Source organism: Photinus pyralis, unplaced genomic scaffold (assembly GCF_008802855.1).
Source record: "Photinus pyralis isolate 1611_PpyrPB1 unplaced genomic scaffold, Ppyr1.3 Ppyr1.4_LG3a, whole genome shotgun sequence".
Taxonomy (NCBI): domain Eukaryota; kingdom Metazoa; phylum Arthropoda; class Insecta; order Coleoptera; family Lampyridae; genus Photinus; species Photinus pyralis.
Genome location: NW_022170509.1, coordinates 19,636,504 through 19,654,404, shown reverse-complemented (window position 1 = coordinate 19,654,404; position 17,901 = coordinate 19,636,504). Strand labels below are relative to the sequence as shown.

General features: G+C 35.3%; 1 protein-coding gene across 4 annotated transcripts in view; it reads left to right on the top strand.

Annotated features, from left to right (window-relative positions):
- The window catches only part of LOC116165382 (inositol 1,4,5-trisphosphate receptor), a 41,550-nt gene extending 34,285 nt beyond the window's left edge, over window positions 1–7,265 (top strand). For 3 of the 4 annotated variants that reach the window (XM_031479774.1, XM_031479773.1, XM_031479772.1), the window contains 6 exons: window positions 2,675–2,797; window positions 2,848–3,185; window positions 3,234–3,414; window positions 5,680–5,900; window positions 5,944–6,109; window positions 6,157–7,265. In XM_031479774.1, the coding sequence (XP_031335634.1) occupies window positions 2,675–2,797; window positions 2,848–3,185; window positions 3,234–3,414; window positions 5,680–5,900; window positions 5,944–6,109; window positions 6,157–6,563 (1,436 nt within the window). In that variant the 3' untranslated portion in view covers window positions 6,564–7,265. The remainder of the gene's footprint in view (window positions 1–2,674; window positions 2,798–2,847; window positions 3,186–3,233; window positions 3,415–5,679; window positions 5,901–5,943; window positions 6,110–6,156) is intronic. The other variant, XM_031479775.1, reaches the window with a different exon arrangement.
- The last annotated feature ends 10,636 nt before the right edge of the window (window positions 7,266–17,901 follow it).

Sequence of the window (17,901 nt, the reverse complement as noted above, 5' to 3'; positions counted from 1 at the left end):
AATAAAAGGGTGTAATCATGGCCTATGTATCGGTATCTGATTGATGGTTACAGAGGACCAGTCACAAAAAAACAGAAAAAGCTAAAAACACTTCAAATTTAGATATACAGTTTCAATTGATTGACATTTACGAAATCTAACAAAAAACTCTTGATAAAGGTAGCAAAGAAACGTCGAGTAACTATTAATACCTAGTCACTTTACACGAGAATAAACCGGAAAATGGATTTTATTAATAAAACTCGATAAGATAACTATCCCTGTCGATAACTATCGATACGTCGAATATTTCTCTCAAATGAGACATGCAATTACCGCTTAATTACAGCGGTAATTGCATTGTAGAAAGCTAAAGAGCCCTGCGATAATTGCACAGTTAATATGGTAACTCCAATAAAGTTGCAAGAACTGCATTCGGTTATTTTTATATTTTGTTAAAAGAGCCCTCTTGTCTTGTCGGGCTCTTTCGCCAAAATATAAAAGTAAACTCATGCAGTTTTTAGACACGCTTTCAAAAAAATTATCGGTAATATTATCTCGATACCTATATATTAAAAACTATCGCCATAACGAGAACTATCGATATACCGATACTTATCGATATAGCGGCAGTTATCGATCTTTCGATAGATATCGGTGTATCGATAACCATCGATATTTCGATAATTATCGGCATATCGATAAGTAAAATATATCGATAGGTAAGTACCCGATACTTATATCGATAGGTGAAAACAGTTATCGCCCATCCCTAGCGATAACTATCGACATATCGATATATCGATAACTATCGACATATCGATACCTATCGATAGTATTCATATATCGATAACTATCGAAATATCGATAACTATCGAAATATCGATAACTAAACTATCGATATATCGATAATTATCGAAATATCAATGGTTATCGATATATCGATAGTTATCGATATGTCGATAGTTATCGATATGTCGATAGTTATCGATATGTCGATAGTTATCGATATGTCGATAGTGATCGATATATCGATAGTTATCGATATTTCGATAGTTATCGATAAGTAAAATATATCGATAGGTAAGTACCCGATACTTATCGATAGGTGAAAACAGTTATCACCCATCCCTACTCTTGAGCAATACTTTCGGCCTATAGGATTTAACATCATTTGGTTGTTTTCCTGTCTTTGGTAGCATGATCACTTCCGCAACTTTCCAAGGTGCAGGGACGTGATACAGTCTGAAAACTGCTTTAAACAAGTATGTGAGCATTACAATACTTTTTCGAATCCTGGTGCTTTCTTTGGGTTCTTTACCTTTAGTCGTAGTTAATCTGGATCCCCAGTCTGCATGTGTCGAGTTGATGTCTCCTTCGATCATAAATCTTTTGCCAAGATGTTGCAAGAGTGTTAAGTAATCTTTTTCACTCTTAGTTTCTGTTTTAGAAACATGAGTCCAACCACTGTTACTTGAATACATGGTATAATAAAAACGGTATCGCAACGCGCATCGTGTCCCCTTTCCCCACGCCGTATGACGTCAATCACGTTAAATGTTAAGCAGATAAAATGTAAGTAGAGGTGTTGTTCGAATGGTGCGCCAAGCGCGTGTACGTGAATGGAAAACGAAGATCATGTACCTCTATTTTTTAAACAGTTTGAAAATATAGTAGACTAGGGCTTGTAATGAATCAAAATGTATTTAATAATTTGATATACTCACGTATATCTAAATGATCGAAGCAATAAAAGTATTTCCGCGTACTGTAAATATCCTAGTTCACTTACATCGTATTAATCAGATTAATTATATTAAACAAATTGCTTTCAGCTTATTTTTTTAATTTAAGCATGTAATTTTGTACAAAGCTTATTCTTCTATTCTAAGAACTTTCTTTTTTGATTCGGCTACAGCGTCTCCTTGTATGATAACGGATGCCCCAATTTTGTTTAGTCTACAAATTTTTTCGCATACGTATATTCAGTTCCGAAGTATTTAACATCTTAACTCTTCGTTTTTCATGAATAATTAGTACATTTTGCACTCGCGCAACCAGGCATTATCGTTTAAATGTTTATTCGGTATCCTAGCGGTGTAATAAAAGCGGAAATAAAAGGTATTCGCTATTAATAGAAGCAAAAACTTGAGTGTTTGCAATGCAGGACTATCAACTACACATATTCCTGTACGTACGATAAATATAATATGCACCACAATGCAGATTACACGTCGAAAACGAGGCCCACCATTGAATCTTTATGGGATCACGTGACAGATGTAACTAGAGTGACGTCATGCGCGGGCACGACGTGTTTTCGTCCGACAACTGGGCACCCGATGCTTGAATATCTTCTCTTCGCAGGTGACATTTATAGTAGTTGAACTTTTCTTTTATTATGATCGGACTACAACCCCTAGCTTGGTAATCCGGGTGGGTGGTATGATGTTCCAGGTAGCAATACGTAAGTCTGTCTTGGGTGTAGTAACCAGTGCTTCTGGTTTCTAATTTGTTGAGTCTTGTCCGCTCTAATGTTTTCATTGTATTATCCAGAAGCTGCATCATAAGATGTTCATGTAGTGGGTACTACTTCTAAAAAATTCAGTCATGTCACAGCTTCAACTCATTGTCATGTTGAAAACTTTACACTTTGACATCCTTCAGGAAGCGTTGATCTTGCCTTTTTTTTTAGCACAACCTTTATTATTTTGGGTTAGCAGTTACATGTCGCTATGGAGTAACATATTGTTCAATTGTGCTGTGCTAATAAATTTAATAGTAGCATTCTTCTACCCCTTTGTTGACACAGTACCTGGTAAGTACACTAAGCAAATGGCTCACAAGTACTGAGTGTTTTCCATATAGAGTTGGGGTCGACGATATCGCTGCTAATTTGGGCCGCGATGGTAGCGTCGGGCGCTATAGTATTAACACTTCCTAGAGAAACTGGCATTAGAACGTTGGTGGCCTCTACAATTTTGCGACTTATATTTTCAGTAGGTCCTGAACCGACGCTATGGTTATTGGGGACGCTTACAGTTTTTCTCAAAGGAATTCATCTAGTCAGTATAATGGGTAATCATGGTACCATTACAAAAAGTTATTATCAAATACTCACGGATGTTGAATTATTATATCACGTTATTTATTTAATATTTTGTTTGCTTGGTATGATGATGCATCCGTTTTTTTATTCCGTCTTGGTAAGTTCATTTTAATCTTAGTCTACTGTCAATAATATGAGCTTTTAGCTATTTGACGTTGTGTACAGAGAAGAAACCTTGTTGAACGTTATACGTTCTGTTACTAGGAACGGCCGCTCTATTATCTTAACTGCGGTATTGGCCATAATTTTAGTCTACATGTTCTCTATCATTGGATACATGTTCTTTAAGGACGATTTTCTTGTTAGCGTTGACGAGGAAACACCAGGTGAGTGTTGGTCATTTTTGGTAGAAATTATTAAACGTTTTTTTTTTATTTTAAGACACTGTAAGGTAAAGCTGTTCTTATTACAGCAGGTAATGTGTGACTTTTGGGTTTACGATGCAACTATTAATTGATATGCTACCAGTATATGCCATTTCTGTGGCACATTATGATCGAAAAACTTGTATAAACTTATTCAGATTTTTGATATCGATAAGCAATTTGCAATTAACAAAATTAACTACAGGCAAAATACTATGAATTGCTCATGATATTGAAGTTATTTTTTCATTTACTAGCTGGAAAACGCTCTTCCCACTCACATTTATAGATAATTGTTTTAATAGAATCTGTTTCATTGGTTTTCTCCTAAGGATTTTTGCAGTGAGGCAATTTGATGATTATGGATTAGATACTAAATTATTGTAAGATGTTGCATTTGTAATAATTTCGATATTTTAATGTAATATTTTAATAATAATCTTCGTTTTTGGTAATGTCATAGTGTGCTAATTCTGGTAGTAATTGTATTTGTTAGCATTCTAATGATAATTACTACAAACATACCATTTTAAAAATGAGCTATTCCTAGTATTTTATTTGTATCGAAACCCTTTCGATCATTGTGTGCAGAAACCATATTTTTTTGTTCATGGAGTAGCTGCCACATTTTAACCACCGCATTTTTGTTAAAGCTACTCACTTACCGTTGATGACAGTACTATTTACTACAGCCACAGATCGACTACACACAAGAATGTGAGGGTAAATTTGAAATTTTGCAATGTAGACCTGTTTACTTCATCTCCAAACACACTAGATAGTGTTAATTCATTTCATAAACAAAATTGAAAATGGGCGGGAACGGCGTAATGGGCTCCATTTGCTGCCAGAAATGGGTTAACTTGCCTTGTCGAAACTTTATACTCTCTACTACCTCATTTTTTGGTCGCTGTTGAAATTTTGGCAATCTGGAAGTAGCGTTTTGCTGCATTTACTTTTTTCTAGCGCTGCAGATGCGAAAGTTCGAATTGGAAGGGCACTAGTATCTTTCCAGTCTGAGAATTTTTCATCTACAGGAATCCTGTGAGAAAAATCTACAATTGGTTCTATGATTTTATAGGTTTAAGAATACTTTAGATCTTGATAATCTTAGGATTGTAAAGTAACTTCGATTTTTCCGCTCCTCCAAATTTCGTTTTCTTTGCAGTGTCAAGCTCCAGGGCATGCGCCAAAACCTTTTCCAAATTCTCATGTCGCACAAGTTTCAAAGCTTGTTGCGTTTCACCATCGATGAACGTTTGCACCGCCAGTTGTTCTTTAAAATTTTCTCGAGCCGTAAGATATGGCTATATCGGCTTTCAAAGTTTTTTGCGTTTCTGTTCTTTAATTGAGCGTAATACACCTGCTGTAAATGTCTATCTCAGTATCCAGCTTCCTTATTATTATTAAAAACCCCACTAGTGCGGGCATTTTGGTAATAATCCACCAATGGTTTTGATAACCCTCGAACTTTAGTACCTAATTTTTTTTGGTCTCCAAAATGTGGAATATCTCAATATGTTTTAACCCAGAAATTCTCAGATATCTTAAAGTTTTGAAAGAATCAAGAGAGGAAAGGGAGGGAGTAGAGAGTTAGTAATGCATTGCAAATATTTAACTACTGACTTTGGAATGTTCAAAGTAATTTCATTTGCGATTTTGTATTTCTTCTTGTTAGACATAAAATTGCTATTACCATGAAGCCTATTTTGCTGCGCTTCATTTTAAGCACTACTGCTACTAGCAGAAAATACTTCAACATATAAAGCATAACCTTTTTTGTTAATGTTATCGTTACCTACACTAAGACATTAGTAATCCCATTTTGAAAATAAATATATCAATTGGTTTCCCATCCTTCTTAAAAATTTCATCACAGATTACAGGTCGTGCTTTATTGCAGTACATGTTGATAGTGTGGACGCCATCTTTGATTTTTTCGTTCATTTGACGCATTCTCCTAGAAGGTATCTATACTGATGCGTCAGATTGATGGTACAAAATATATAATCTTACCATTCTCGTGTCTTAAGTGGTAGTACTGAGGCCGTGGTAAAATCGAGCATGATAAAGTGATCGAAATATTAAGAAATTTTTGAGTATGATGCAGTTTTTTTTTTAAATTAACAGTAAAGCGTCACTTTTCCTTCTGGATTGGGACTTGCAAATGTTAACACCAGAAAATAATATAATTTCCTTAAATCTTATGTTTCTATGAATTCTTAGGTATATCTCATTGTGAAACTGTATCTGATACAGTGGGGTCGAAGTATAAGGAATTTGTCGACGAATCCCAGCAAACTTGTAATGCGAATGAGGCTTCAGAAGCATCGGAGGCTAAGGAAAGAGCGTGCGATTCATTGATAATGTGTATTGTAACAACGTTAAATCAAGGTTTGCGAAATGGTGGTGGTATCGGCGATATTTTACGTGCACCTAGCAGTTCGGTATGTTACAATTTTGCATTTCAGTTTTCACATTCTGTTCTAGGAGGCGCTGTTTGTTGCACGAGTTGTTTACGATCTCCTATTCTTCTTCATCGTTATCATCATTATTCTGAATCTCATTTTTGGTGTCATCATCGATACCTTTGCGGATCTCAGATCAGAAAAGCAACAAAAAGAGCTTATTCTGAAGAATACCTGTTTCATTTGTGGTAAGTATCGCTTGTGATCAATTTATCAATTTACGCATTCCTTTAAGGTCTAAACCGATCTGCATTTGACAACAAAACAGTCAGCTTCGAAGAACATATCAAGTGTGAACACAACATGTGGCACTACCTCTATTTTATAGTTTTAATAAAAGTAAAAGACCCTACTGAATTTACTGGCCCAGAAAGTTACGTTTACGCAATGGTTAAAGCGAGCAACTTGGAGTGGTTCCCACGTTTGTTGGCGATGTCTTTGTCGGCCGTTGAAGGTGATGCAGAGCAAATAGAGTTACGTACGCTTCAAATGCAATTAGAAACAACTCAAGTCCTTGTGTCGACTTTATCGCAACAATTAATGGAGCTAAAAGATCAAATGGCCGAGCAGAAGAAGCAAAAGCAGAGGATGGGCTTGCTAAATTCCGCATCTTCATTTTTACACACTTCTAACATACCGTAACTGTGACTAGTTTCAAGTTGACCAGCTTGTATTGATATCAGTTAGGGTTTTCATTCCATTTTCGGTTAGTTTGACTGTTTATACTCTTCACCGTTAGATTTATGTACTTACACAACACCTTAAATAAATCTTTTGCGTTGTGACAAGGATCACTATCGAAAGTTCACTAGCATATTTGTGCCAAAAAGTCTCACTTTGCCAACAAATAACTGGTTCTATTAATGTTACTAGAATTAGTATTCTTTTCAACCTTTTGGTAAGGATATTGTAGAAGTGAATAATTCTTATGTGTTTAAAAGACATTGTACAACCATAAATCTAATACAACAATTGTTAAATATTATTTAATATTTTATTGTTACATGAATTAGTTGCAAGTGTTTCGAGATAAGTAGGTATTAGCACTATATACGTAGACTTAATTCGGTTTTTGGATTGTTCAATTCAAGGGATATGTTGTGTTAAAGGCTGTGACAAATCACAAATGTATCAATACTAAAAGGCCTTGAAAAGGTGGTACTTAGTTGTCTTAAAACTTCAGTGAAATAATGACTTGTGATAGCAGTTCATATGCTCAACAAATCTGTTAGTAAATATGTGTTAGATCATTTTGTGATGCATTGTTACTTTTATGTGGTTTTAGGTCAATAGTTGTGAAAGTCTGTACAAAGTTATTTACCAAATTATATCTTCTAATGTTCACAGATCTTTATTCACCACAGGTTGAACTGTGAAAACACAGTGCTGCCAAAAAGTAAGAATGGCAAATTATAAATAAATCCTTGTCGGGCCTAACTAAATAATTAAATGTGGATTGATCGCACCGAACGGTGATCTGATCTAACACTCAACGTAGTGTGCAGATGTCTTGTAACTAAATATTATTGCCTATATATAACAAACTAAATTCTGTCAATTCGTTAAAAATAAGTTTCGGGGCCAATTGGATAATCCTCATTGCTCATAAGAGGTACATTAATCAAATTGAAATGGATCTGCGGAAGAATTTCAATAAATTCTAGAGCTTCCTCAAGTCATTGAGGAAGAATAGTCAACTACCCGAAGTTTTTAAGTACAAAAACACCTCATTAATAGAGAAGCACTGCGGATACCTTTGCATTCTTCTTCGAGGCAGTCTACACCATTGAGAGGGAAGATGACGTGGAATCGGACCTGGTGTTATCCAAATCAAATTAGATCATAAGCCCTAATGTACATATGTTCAGAGCCCTAGTGCCATGTAATTGGAATTTTCTTATTCTGTAATCTGTATGGTAGACTACTACTACCAGGAATCCCGAAAATAAATTGTAAGCACGAGTTTTGAACCACTTGTAACCACTTTAGAGAATCACCATCTATACAAGGACCGTAAACGGAAGCGCTGTAAGAAAAACTTGATAGTATCAATAAGTTACATACCACAGCCATCGTTTTGATAGACAGATAATGCCTATGTGAATAAAGCACTTGTAACCCCATATACGCTCTGTATATTCAGATTCAGGTTTTTTTGGAACCTAAGTTGTAAGTAAAAGCACGCTAAGTTTCCCAACATCATTAGCGCCAGTTGCATTTAACAATGCAGTTGCGCAGCTATGACCATCTCTAAATCCAGACTGACTAGGGAGCAATATTGATTATCATAAGATACTCTTTAAGTTGTCCATGGTGTACCTTCTCTACAATCTTTGAGAACGTATAGACAAAAGGCTTATTGGTGGTAGATCACTAAAGGTGGTTGGATTATTTTTTTTCGGAATAGGACTGACAATGGTGGTCTTCAAGCTTAATGGAAAGGTGCTATTTAAAATTATCACATTTACTAGGTGTGTTAGGTATGGTATAGATAATTGGGCAGCAAGCCATTATCATTTTGTGATTAATGGCCTCATAAAAGGCAATTTACCAATCAGATTAGGGAACTGTGGAGTAGGTACTGTATTGATTCATGAGAGATGTGTTATCATTAGTAGAAGGTATGGAATCGAGAAAGATGTTATTATAATGTCATTAGGAATTTTAACAGTATTTGGTCATTGTTGTTTAGCATTTCTATGTTAAACACTTGAATCTTCCTCCGGAAATTCAGAAATTAGATGCAGTACGTCACGCAATTTTAAAATTCGTTTCTCGAAAATCCGATAGTTTTTAAATTAAACGAATAGTACCTACTTATTCAAAGTACCTATATACTTAAGCATATTTCACTTAGGTATAAGTAGTATCATTGAATAAAAACCACTATTCAATGGTAGTATTTACAGCTTATGCAAAAGGGCTTCTAGGAATTTATATGTTCCCAACATCATTATAATTCATGATCATTTTAATCTGGTCACTGAATTTAAAAGTTTGATAGTCTTCTGTTTCTTTAATGTGTAAGTAAGTGTATAAAAGCCTAGGATCATAGAATTTATTTGCTGCGGGCTTCTGCAAACGCTCAGCATCTTCACTAGCCAGATCATCGTTAGCGGTTGGAGCAATAAAATTAAAATTCAAAACTAAATTTAAGTCCAATGGATGGATTAGTACGTAGGTATTTGCTCCATATTGTCTACACGTGCGCTAATCTGGTGTGAATTCAATAGTCTCTTGTTATTTGAGAAAGCAACGTGTGAAGCTCCAAGACAAGCTTAATCATTCACAATACATTTAGCAATGAAACTTTTTCTTGCTCTCTGTTAGAGAAAGGTGATATATTAATACGAACATCATTCAACACTTTATCCTAGCATTAAATTAACTTTGTGGTAGTTCATAGCGGTTTGTATTGCTGTGATCGAGGACAGGAGTCCTATATGGAATAGTGATATCTGATATGCATGCGCCCTAAAAAAAAATTGTCTGAGATCGACAGTTCCAAGATTGGGCTACTAGTTCAAAAGTTACAGCCCTTTGAATTTTCTTTCGAAATTGGTTTCTTTTCTAGTCTATAACTTTTTATTGAGAAGTCTGATCGAAAAAGTACGAATTGTTTTGGATTCTACGTACCAAAATTAATAAGAAAAAGGGTTTTCCCGAGAAATTTTGGTGCAGTCGAATTTTGGTAAAAAAGGAAGGTTTGTACACTGCCTTTTTTTGAGGCTCTCAAAAGAAATTGACTCAGATCGACCCGGAAAAAAAAATTTCTTATAGAATGTGACCTGTAGAATCCATAATTTCAAACAGTTCCAAGATTGGGCTACTAGTTCAAAAGTTACAGCCCTTTGAATTTTCTTTCGAAATTGGTTTCTAGTCTATAACTTTTGATTGAGAAGTCTGATCGAAAAAGTACGAATTGTTTTGGATTCTACGCACCAAAATTAATAAGAAAAAGTGTTTTCCCGAGAAATTTTGGTGCAGTCGATTTTTGGTAAAAAAGGAAGGTTATACACTGCCTTTTTTTGAGCCCGAAAAAAAAATTGACTCAGATCGACCCGGAAAAAATTTTCTTATAGAATGTGGCCTGTAGAATCCATAATTTCAAACAGTTCCAAGATTGGGCTACTAGTTCAAAAGTTACAGCCCTTTGAATTTTCTTGCGAAATTGGTTTCTAGTCTATAACTTTTGATTGAGAAGTCTGATCGAAAAAGTACGAATTGTTTTGGATTCTACGCACCAAAATTAATAAGAAGAAGTGTTTTCCCGAGAAATTTTGGTGTAGTCGATTTTTGGTAAAAAAGGAAGGTTATACACTGCCTTTTTTTTGAGCCCCGAAAAAAAAATTGTCTCAGATCGACCCGGAAAAAAAATTTTCTTATAGAATGTGGCCTGTAGAATCCATAATTCCAAACAGTTCCAAGATTGGGCTACTAGTTCAAAAGTTACAGCCCTTTGAATTTTTTTTCGAAATTGGTTTCTTTTCTAGTCTATAACTTTTGATTGAGAAGTCTGATCGAAAAAGTACGAATTGTTTTGGATTATACGCACAAAAATTAATAAGAAAAAGTGTTTTCCCGAGAAATTTTGGTGCAGTCGATGTTTGGTAAAATAAGAAGGTTATACACTGCCTTTTTTTGAGGCTCTCAAAAAAAATTGTCTCAGATCGACCCGGAAAAAATTTTTCTTATAGAATGTGGCCTGTAGAATCCATAATTTTAAACAGTTCCAAGATTGGGCTACTAGTTCAAAGGTTACAGCCCTTTGAATTTTTTTTCGAAATTGGTTTCTAGTCTATAACTTTTGATTGAGAAGTCTGATCGAAAAAGTACGAATTGGTTTGGATTCTACGCACCAAAATTAATAAGAAAAAGTGTTTTCCCGAGAAATTTTGGTGCAGTCGATTTTTGGTATAAAAGGAAGGTTGTACACTGCCTTTTTTTGAGGCCCTCAAAAAAAATGGTCTCAGATCGACCCGGAAAAAAATTTTCTTATAGAATGTGGCCTGTAGAATCCATAATTTCAAACAGTTCCAAGATTGGGCAACTAGTTCAAAAGTTACAGCCCTTTGAATTTTCTTTCGAAATTGGTTTCTACTAGGGAATGCAATCCCGCAGCAAAATCTCAACACCGGTATTTGCGGGATTGTTAGATGTTAATCCCGCGGGATCCCGGTATTTGCGGGATCTGGCAAAACTTTAAATAAATTGGCAAATAAGCAATTCTGTGCGGTTAACTTCTGCATTAAAATAAATCGCTAATTATCACAATATTTAACAAAAAAGTATCTTCGGCCTAACTTAGAACTCAAAAAAACCTTACCCGTAAAGCAGAAAAAGTCTTCTAAAGTGCCTCCAAAATCATAGTACATTTTTAACGAAAAAAGTTTAACAATTATTTAAAAAATAATTCGCCGTTATCAGTTTCATTAACAAAGTAAACAGAGTCGTCCCCTTGGTCGACAAATTCCTCAGTCCCGCAAATCCCGCGGGATCCCGCTCCATTTATGTGCGGGATTAATCTCGCAAAAATGCTGCGGGATCCCGGTATTTCGGGATTCCGCAATCCCGGTATTGCATTCCCTAGGTATAATGAATGTTTAGGGTAAGTAAATTACTAATTGAAATGTATTTTTCTTTTATATTTACGCTTCCCAAAGTGACACCTAACTATCCAAATCGCCACAATAATTTTTTATTGAGCCATTAACGTGGTAGTTTGTACATGTATTTGTGGGATGAGGAAAAAAGCCCCTTGATATCTTATTATCGATGGATTTCAGGACACAAAGATCAACATACGGACGTGGATTGCCGCAGTACAAGAAAATTTGTTCTTTTTTCTAGGGTTTTCGTGTAGATTGCAGCGTTGAAGTTGGGTCATGTAAACGCCGCTCTTGATGTTGAATTTCAGTTTCTATCCGGAATCCTCCGTTATTGGCGCTCATCTTTTACTCCAAAAGGCATTTCTATGGACTATTCCTCGTTTTTCCTACTCCACATTGTCTTCTTACACCGGGCGTCTTTTCGTATTCCTTTCAAGTTCAAAACCATTTCCATCAGGTGGCGGGCGGGTGTTGATTCAAGTTGCCTTACTGTTGTCCCTCACTGCCCCCAGAAATGCGTGTTCGTGGCTGCTCGGCATATTCAAAAGATTAAGCTACTGTCTAGAAAAACCGATATTCGTACTTTGCAAGTGTTCCCTGTTACTTGCAGTACGTACACTACAGCAAGTGAGAATCATGATTGTATTTCTTCTGAAATTTGGTCCCAATTTTTAGGACGGTGCATAACGCGGCTATATACATTTTGATAGTTAGAGCGCAAGGAACTAAGAGACATTGGCTGGAGTAATACCTAAACTGCAAAGCGATCTTAACTAATGTCGAACTCTTTTTTGTCAGAAGTAAGACAGTTAAAGTCATATGAAAGGGAAGCGAATTCAATTCCTATGCAAATGTGAAATCCAAAGCACTGTTTCTACTTGTGAAAGGACTTTTCGGGCAAAAGTAGAAGTAGAGTTTGAAATTTCAAGCTCTTTAATAACTTGAGAGCTGCCAAAGTCCTATGGATCCAATGATTTGTATGCTACCCCTTCGTATTGCGGTAGGGATAGTATACCTACTGAATATTATTTCGACGCGCATTTTTTGCAACTATAAAACATAGAACCATTATAAAACAATACAGCTGAAGAATTCGCGTTTTTTTCTACAGAAATTTCTTCATTTGCTCCTTTGACATTTTGCAACTACTTTAAAAAGAAACTTGCCCGTGCTCGATGGAAGCTGTCTAATTTTAGAACTTTCCATCGAAGGTAGTAGATTTCTCAGCTAAGGTTTTTTTCGAAAATTCTGTCTTTGTTCACTAATAAAGCGCTGTTGTTACCTACAGCTCAGATCCGCTGTTGGATAAGTTTATAGATGAATAAAAATGGCAGCAGCTTTCTTTCTTCGTTATTCAGGAAACTAAATAATAGAATAAAAATAGATAATGTACTGATACTAATTGTTGGATCTCATGGTAAATGAAGCGAAAACCTGAAACTTCGTTCCTTACGTACGCATGTAGAAAAAAATTTTCAACACTTACATAGAGCAAAATTCACCATAGTACCTACGTTATGCAAATCTTGGAGGAATGAATCAACTAACAATCCGATACAACTGAATACCGAACGATCTCTGAGATCTTCACGCATCCATCAATTTTACAACTACGTAGCTAAAAAACGACCCTTCTTTTATCGTTAGGAACATGTGTACATGGACAGACAGGCAGACAAATTGTCTAATTCTTAAACTCTTTTGAAAAGATTCAATCCTATTAAAATTACAATTATAATTTTTATAAAGGGCTTAGGCCATAACGTCTCGGCTTGGGAGTACTGGTCTAGTCGAAAAGTATTCACTTCTTTGGAATTGTAGAAGAACTGCTCACCGGAGGACTGCCTCCAGCTGTACTTGCTGTACAAATTACGCATACCAAACATCTGAAGCGACATGATCCCATAGAAAATTTGAGTTTGGAGTTTGGAAAGCACAGGAATTTTATATTAATTTTTCTGTCCCTGCGCAGTGCGTTTGGAAATATAATTTCGGTTTGCGATGCGCTTCGCATGTTGGTCGAATCAACCACATAAATTAAAAATAGATCAGTTGCAGTTCGAAGGTCCAAAAATTGAGAATTTTAGCCTCATTAATTAGCGGTCGATTTCCACCTGTTTACAACCACCAAGAATAAATTTACCTTGAAAATGTGTCATATATCGATTTTATTTGCGTATATATATTGTTCCTAATTCGTTTTGCAACGATCAATAGTTGTAATCACGCTCTAGATTGCGTTTGAGACGGGGAAGTTAAACTTTTTGCAAACTGAAAGCAACAAATGGTCCAAATATTTTGGAGCGTTTAGTTGTGTTTCAAACACGTGTTCCGCGAACCGGTAGTAAATGAGTAATATTCAGGTGCTACATAAGCTGGTAGTCGCTAGATGGCAAAAGTAAAGTAGTTCATTGATAACTAAATGTTAATGAGTAGTATTTTCAGGCGTATAACACGAACAGCTGACAGTAGTAACTGATATAACCGGTCATATACAAATCGTTTTACTTGTATTGCGTTAAAAACTTTAATTTTTGGCATATTTGTGAGCGGCATCCTTAGATTTAGATTACATTTTTATTACAAGTGCGGTGCGGTAGTGGGTGCGCGATGCCGGAACGTTTTAAAGTAACAAAATCGGAAGATTCCGGTATTTTAATAAATAAGAACTACGGAACTCCCCTTGGCGAATTAAGCAGTAGTGTCGACGCAGAAAATTTGCTACCTTCGTACCGTGAGGCCATCCAAATTACCGGCACCGCCAATGCAGGTATGTGTTTTATTTTAAAAAAAAAGCGCACGGGTTTTGAATTTTTATTGCCCGCCGACTTTTCCCTCCATTACAAACCGGCTGGTAATTTGGCGGCAAACCAGCCCATTTGTTGCTTTTAACGCGTCTTAAAATTAAGTAAAAACTTGCACCCGGTATAAAATTCTAATTGGATTGTTGCTTCATGTGCTATTTCTCAATGTCATTTACATTGTTTAATTCTGCAGAATTTCAGAAATTGACTTAATTGAACTGTTAGTTAGAAAACAGTTGTCATTTCACTTAAACACTAATTATCATTAATTGTTTTTGTGTTAAAACACATTCCTTGAAGATGAGGGAATTAAGACAAATATTTTTGTAAGAAAAAGCAAACGTCTAATAATTTAGAGGGTATTGGCCTCCAATCGATTATGTCTACTGTATGACGAGGGTTTATCTGCGTTTATTTAAATAGCGAAACCTCCAAATTAGACGCGTTCTGGACGTAAAATAAATCATTCAGGAACGTTTTGCATTTGCGTTGGATACAATTCAACTATTTATAGAAGGGTTGTAGCGCAGGAGTCTACAATGGATTTTCGTTATTCAATTTGATCCCCTAACGTGACTATCTTCTATGGAAGAGCGTCGAGGGGGTGAAGGTTTAAAACGTAGGTACGTACATAAAAGAAAGCTGAAATTTTCCATAAAGCATATTGGAAAGAAACCAGTTTCGAAGTGCATACTTACTCGTTTGTATACCAACAATGAATTGCGTGTGAATTTTGTCTTCATTTACGGCTTAATGGATAAACGAATTCAATTAGTTTGAGCTGGGTTCAATAGTCGCCAGTTCAAATGTCAATCCAACTATAAGTTATTTTCTAGGACTTCCTTTTGTTCAGACTTATTTAGGTCGTGGAAGTTTCAATTTATTATTTATTCCTTTTGTAGATCTACAAATTTTTGGCCACCGGTAAATACATATACATAACTCGAGATTCTTGTGTACCTACCGAAGATCACTACAATTTGAGCCGCATCGCAATTATCCTGGTGCCATAGGGGCTTATACCGTAGCCTCGACCGTAACGAATTTGTTGAAAATAAAAAAAAATGATCATGAATTCTGAGATTAATTTTGAATCTCGTGCCTTATGAAAGTTCTGTGACAAATTCGATTCTTCTTGCACAAAAGGCTTAGTCACGTCGTATGCTCGGAATTATCATTTTTTGCAGAACGTATAGAGAGAATGTAGTGTAGGTACCTACTGTAAGTATATATTATTGTTTCCACTTCCATGGACCCTTGGCAACTGCTTGTTATCCTTTTACGTCTCTAAATTTATATTATATATTTTCCTAAGTAACATACGAGGTAACAGCCAATCGAGCAGTCAATTTATCAAAGGGTAATTTTGAAACTGCACGACTGTACCTAAATAAAATCTTTTGTCAGAGTTTCATTCATAATAGAGCGATAACATTACTCCGACACAAGTATAAACAAATAAACTGATAAAACTTGTATGCTTGGCAAATAATAAGCACACGCCTCGGCATACACTTACTTAAATCCGTGCTTAAACATAATCATAAAAAAAGTCAGATGGCTAATTATCCGAAACGAGCATAATAAAGAACAAAGTATGCGTGGTGCGACTACCCACCCAGAATTCTGTATACGTTTTCTTTTCTTTTCTTGTCCTTATGATTATTGAGAAACACAAAGTTAACATAATCAATTGTGTTTTCCATTTCCTACTTGACCTACTATTGCGCGTTTTCCCTAAAATGAAGTGCTTCAATTCGATTTCCAAACATGCAGTGCAGCGCAAATCTTTAGATGTGACTTGTCTGCATAGTGTTTTATTAGCAGTCTATTTTTTAAACATTATTTATATACGTAAAATGTTCTACGAAACGGATTAAATCTCGGTAAGTATAATGAAACGAACATTTTTTTCCTGGATATTTACAACGACCGAAAAGTCACATATTAGAATCTGCTAAGGATCTATTTGGATTTGGACATTAGCTTGTCCATTAAATTTTCGTACTATGAACATTTTTCTGTCAATTTTGGATTTAGAATTAATTAGATATATATTATTATTATAATCGGTTGAAATTTTCTGCAGTCACATCCTGTACCGTAAAAAGTAACATTCATCCCAAATTTTTTGTGTTGGCTATTTGTATTACATCTTTATCCATTCTTATTTTTAGCGCATTTTTGGAAAAAAATACGCTATTATATTCGTTATGACTGGCTGGCTGCCCGGCTGAGATCTCAGCAATTACAATAGCTAGAGACTTCAAATTTTCACTAAAAGCTTTCTGAGTTTATTTTGAGTTAGATCGATAAAATGACAAATTTTATAAAGAAAGTTTTTAATAAAGGCTTGATTTGTCGTATTGAACTAATAAAATACTGATCTGGAATACCAAAGATGCGCCTTAATCATGTAGGTATGCTGATTTACTTCTGGTTTAACGCCATAATAAATCGTGTTCATTATATTTGTGACAGCGTGTTTGTTTTACTTTACGATAGTTGAATGAATTGAATTGCGAGATCTGTGACTTTTTCGTAAGAGAAATAAAAATTCGGCATGGATCATACTCCTATATCCTCGCCTATATCAGAGAGCCAAAAATTGAATTACCTACCTACATATCATTAAATAATACCATCAGTTACCTAAACGGTATGTTTTTAATTTGGGTCAATTAGCGTTACATTCGGTCAGAACTGATAAATAAATTGGAACGTTTTATCATAATCGAGTCCTTAAACGGAAATAGGAAAAAAGGTCAAAATATCATGCTGTAAACGTGAGAAATTGCAATCACCACGGGTTTACAGTTGCAAGATCCTCAAATTTATTATTCCCATACAAAAGATTCAGTACCGAAACGACATTAATTTGATTCTAACTCAGACTTCCTTTTTTGATACTGAAACAGGAAGTCACTAATACCAATTAAGGGAATGGAACGTATCACTACACGACTTTGCACATAAATAACATTTTGTTAAAATATTGTCCGGGTCCGGGCCAATGCAACCTAAACAATGGTATTTTCGAATTGTATGGACCCGTGTGGCTTGAAGACTTTTAATTTTCATTGAAATTCGCGTCAACAGAAACCCTCGTTTATAAAAAAATAGGTCATTTTGTGTCCGTCTATAGTCTAGTCAAGTGCAAAAGCTATGTTTTTTGTTCAATAAAAGAAAACGTTTTGTTTGAGTGTAGATTTTACTGCAGTATAGTAACTTACAGAGACTATCAAACGTCTGTTACGTCATCCTCAGGGAACGTTCCAACCGGATGAGAATTATCACATAATTTCAATAATAATACTTTATTGCCCAACAGAATAACTAATTAAAGGGCAAATCACAAGAGAAAGTTATACTTAGATACAAAACATTACGCTTAGAGATGAAGATAAGTAAAGAAAGAAAAAAAGTTAAGGTCAAAGCATAGAGTAAATTCTTAATTATAACCGCAGTTGATGTTTGAATAATGTCTTTCCAAGCTGAGTGATTAATGTCACAATTATTGTAACGATTACATATTGCATACACAGGTAAATTATAAATAATATTGCT